The sequence below is a fragment of the Gekko japonicus genome, unplaced genomic scaffold (genome assembly GCF_001447785.1).
Source record: "Gekko japonicus isolate JY-2015 unplaced genomic scaffold, Gekko_japonicus_V1.1 scaffold49, whole genome shotgun sequence".
NCBI classification, from domain to species: Eukaryota; Metazoa; Chordata; class Lepidosauria; order Squamata; family Gekkonidae; genus Gekko; species Gekko japonicus.
In genome coordinates, this window is record NW_015173674.1 from 2,312,854 (window position 1) to 2,314,513 (window position 1,660).

Below are 1,660 nucleotides of genomic sequence, written 5' to 3' on the forward strand. Positions count from 1 at the left end.
GTGCCACCACGGCAGGGCGGGGCAGGGCAGGGCTGGGCGAGTGTGACTGGACGTTCAGCTGATTCTTTAAAGCTGCGTTAGTGTTCCCATACAAACTGGCCAGGAAGTTTTAACAACTGCTGACAGTTACACAAAATCACTTATAGCATTTCTTTAAAAACAAAACTCATTTTAAAACGAAATCTGAATGCAACCAACACATCTCCAGTTCTCTCTTAAAACTGAACCTTGATCATTCTCTGAGAAGGCTGAGGTTTCTCTTCCCGCATGAGAAGGCGCCCAGACCCCAACGTGTGGCGTGAAAGCAATGCAAGTCGCCACCCAGGGCTACCTGGAGATCGGCAATAGGGCCACACGTCTCCACTGAGGCGGCTGCTCACCCTGCCAGGAAACATCCGCCTTACTCGTGGGAAGCGGTGGGACCTGCAGCCTGACCCTCTCTGCCTACCGACTCTGGATTCTACTTGAAAACAACCAACCAAACAAGGCAACAGTAAAACCAGCGGCTGCTTCTCCTCTCCGCCCCCTCCCTCTGCTCCCACCCACCCACCCATATTGCTTCTCCCCGCAGAAAAGGTGCCAATGGGGCTCAGCTTTGTTCATCAGGCCATTCCTCAAACAGGCACTCCGGAGAGGTGGCTTAGAAACATTCCAAATAAATGAATATATGTAGCATGATACAGTGCAGGGCAAGATATGAGTCCTACTATTCCCTTTTCAAATCCCCCCCCACCGCCCAGCCCTGGCAGAGGGGGAGGAGGGAGGGAGGCCAAATACTTACACACACACACACCCGCAGAAGGAAGGAAGGAAGGAAGGAATGAAGAAGATTCTCTCCCCCCCCAAAAAAAAACTCCCACCAACACGGAGCCTTCCTCCGGGGAGGCCTTCAGCGGCTGAGCCACCCCGGCTGTCCATCGGATGGCAAGCCAGGCGGGCGCGGGTGCCACAGTGTGGGCATTCAGGGCAGGCAGTGGCCGGTCAATGCCAGGAGGAGCCGACCAAGACTCTGGGCCTCTTTCCTTCCAGAAGCCTCCCGAAATCCCACCTGAAACCCTAACCTGGCCAGAGCACTGGAACCAACACCCCAGAACTCAGGCCCACCCCACTGCAGCACCCGCCCCTGCAGCGCCCCTCTCTGCGCCCTCACCTCTTTGAGCTTGTCTGTCAACACCTTGATCTCCTCTTCGTATTTATCCTCCTTGGTGGAATACTGTGGGGGGTGGAGGGGGGAGAGGTGTCAGACGGGATACGGGTCAAGCGGACAAGGGCCTCGCCTCCCAGGTGGCTTCAGGAGCTGCTCCCCGCCCCCGCCCCCCTCCTGCCTGCCTCCAGCTCCAGGGCCCACCACGGAGCCCCTCAGCCTCCCCCCACGGGGCCCCCCCTACCTTATCTGCCTGGGCTTCCAAGGACTTTAGGTTGTTGGTGACAATTTTCAGCTCTTCCTCCAGGTCGCCACATTTGCTGTGGCCCAGCCAAAGAAAAGAGAGGCAGAGGCAGGCAGGCAGGCACGCAGGAAGGAAGGAAGGGATGTTTGTGTGTGAGTGAGAGAGAGAGAGAGAGAGAGAAAACAAGGTGAGAGGACAGAAAGGCACGGCAGGAGAAGGAACGAAGGGCAGTAGGGGGGAAGGAAGGAAGGAAGGAAGGAAGGAAGGAAGGA

At 56.8% G+C, this 1,660-nt stretch overlaps 1 protein-coding gene across 1 annotated transcript in view; it reads right to left on the reverse strand.

Annotated features, from left to right (window-relative positions):
- The window catches only part of LOC107120247 (tropomyosin beta chain-like), a 25,627-nt gene that overhangs the window by 2,647 nt on the left and 21,320 nt on the right, over positions 1–1,660 (reverse strand). Inside the window, exons 6-7 of the mRNA XM_015422895.1 lie at positions 1,389–1,464; positions 1,049–1,213 (exon numbers count right to left, since the gene is read on the reverse strand). Coding sequence (XP_015278381.1) covers positions 1,049–1,213; positions 1,389–1,464 — 241 coding nt within the window. The remainder of the gene's footprint in view (positions 1–1,048; positions 1,214–1,388; positions 1,465–1,660) is intronic.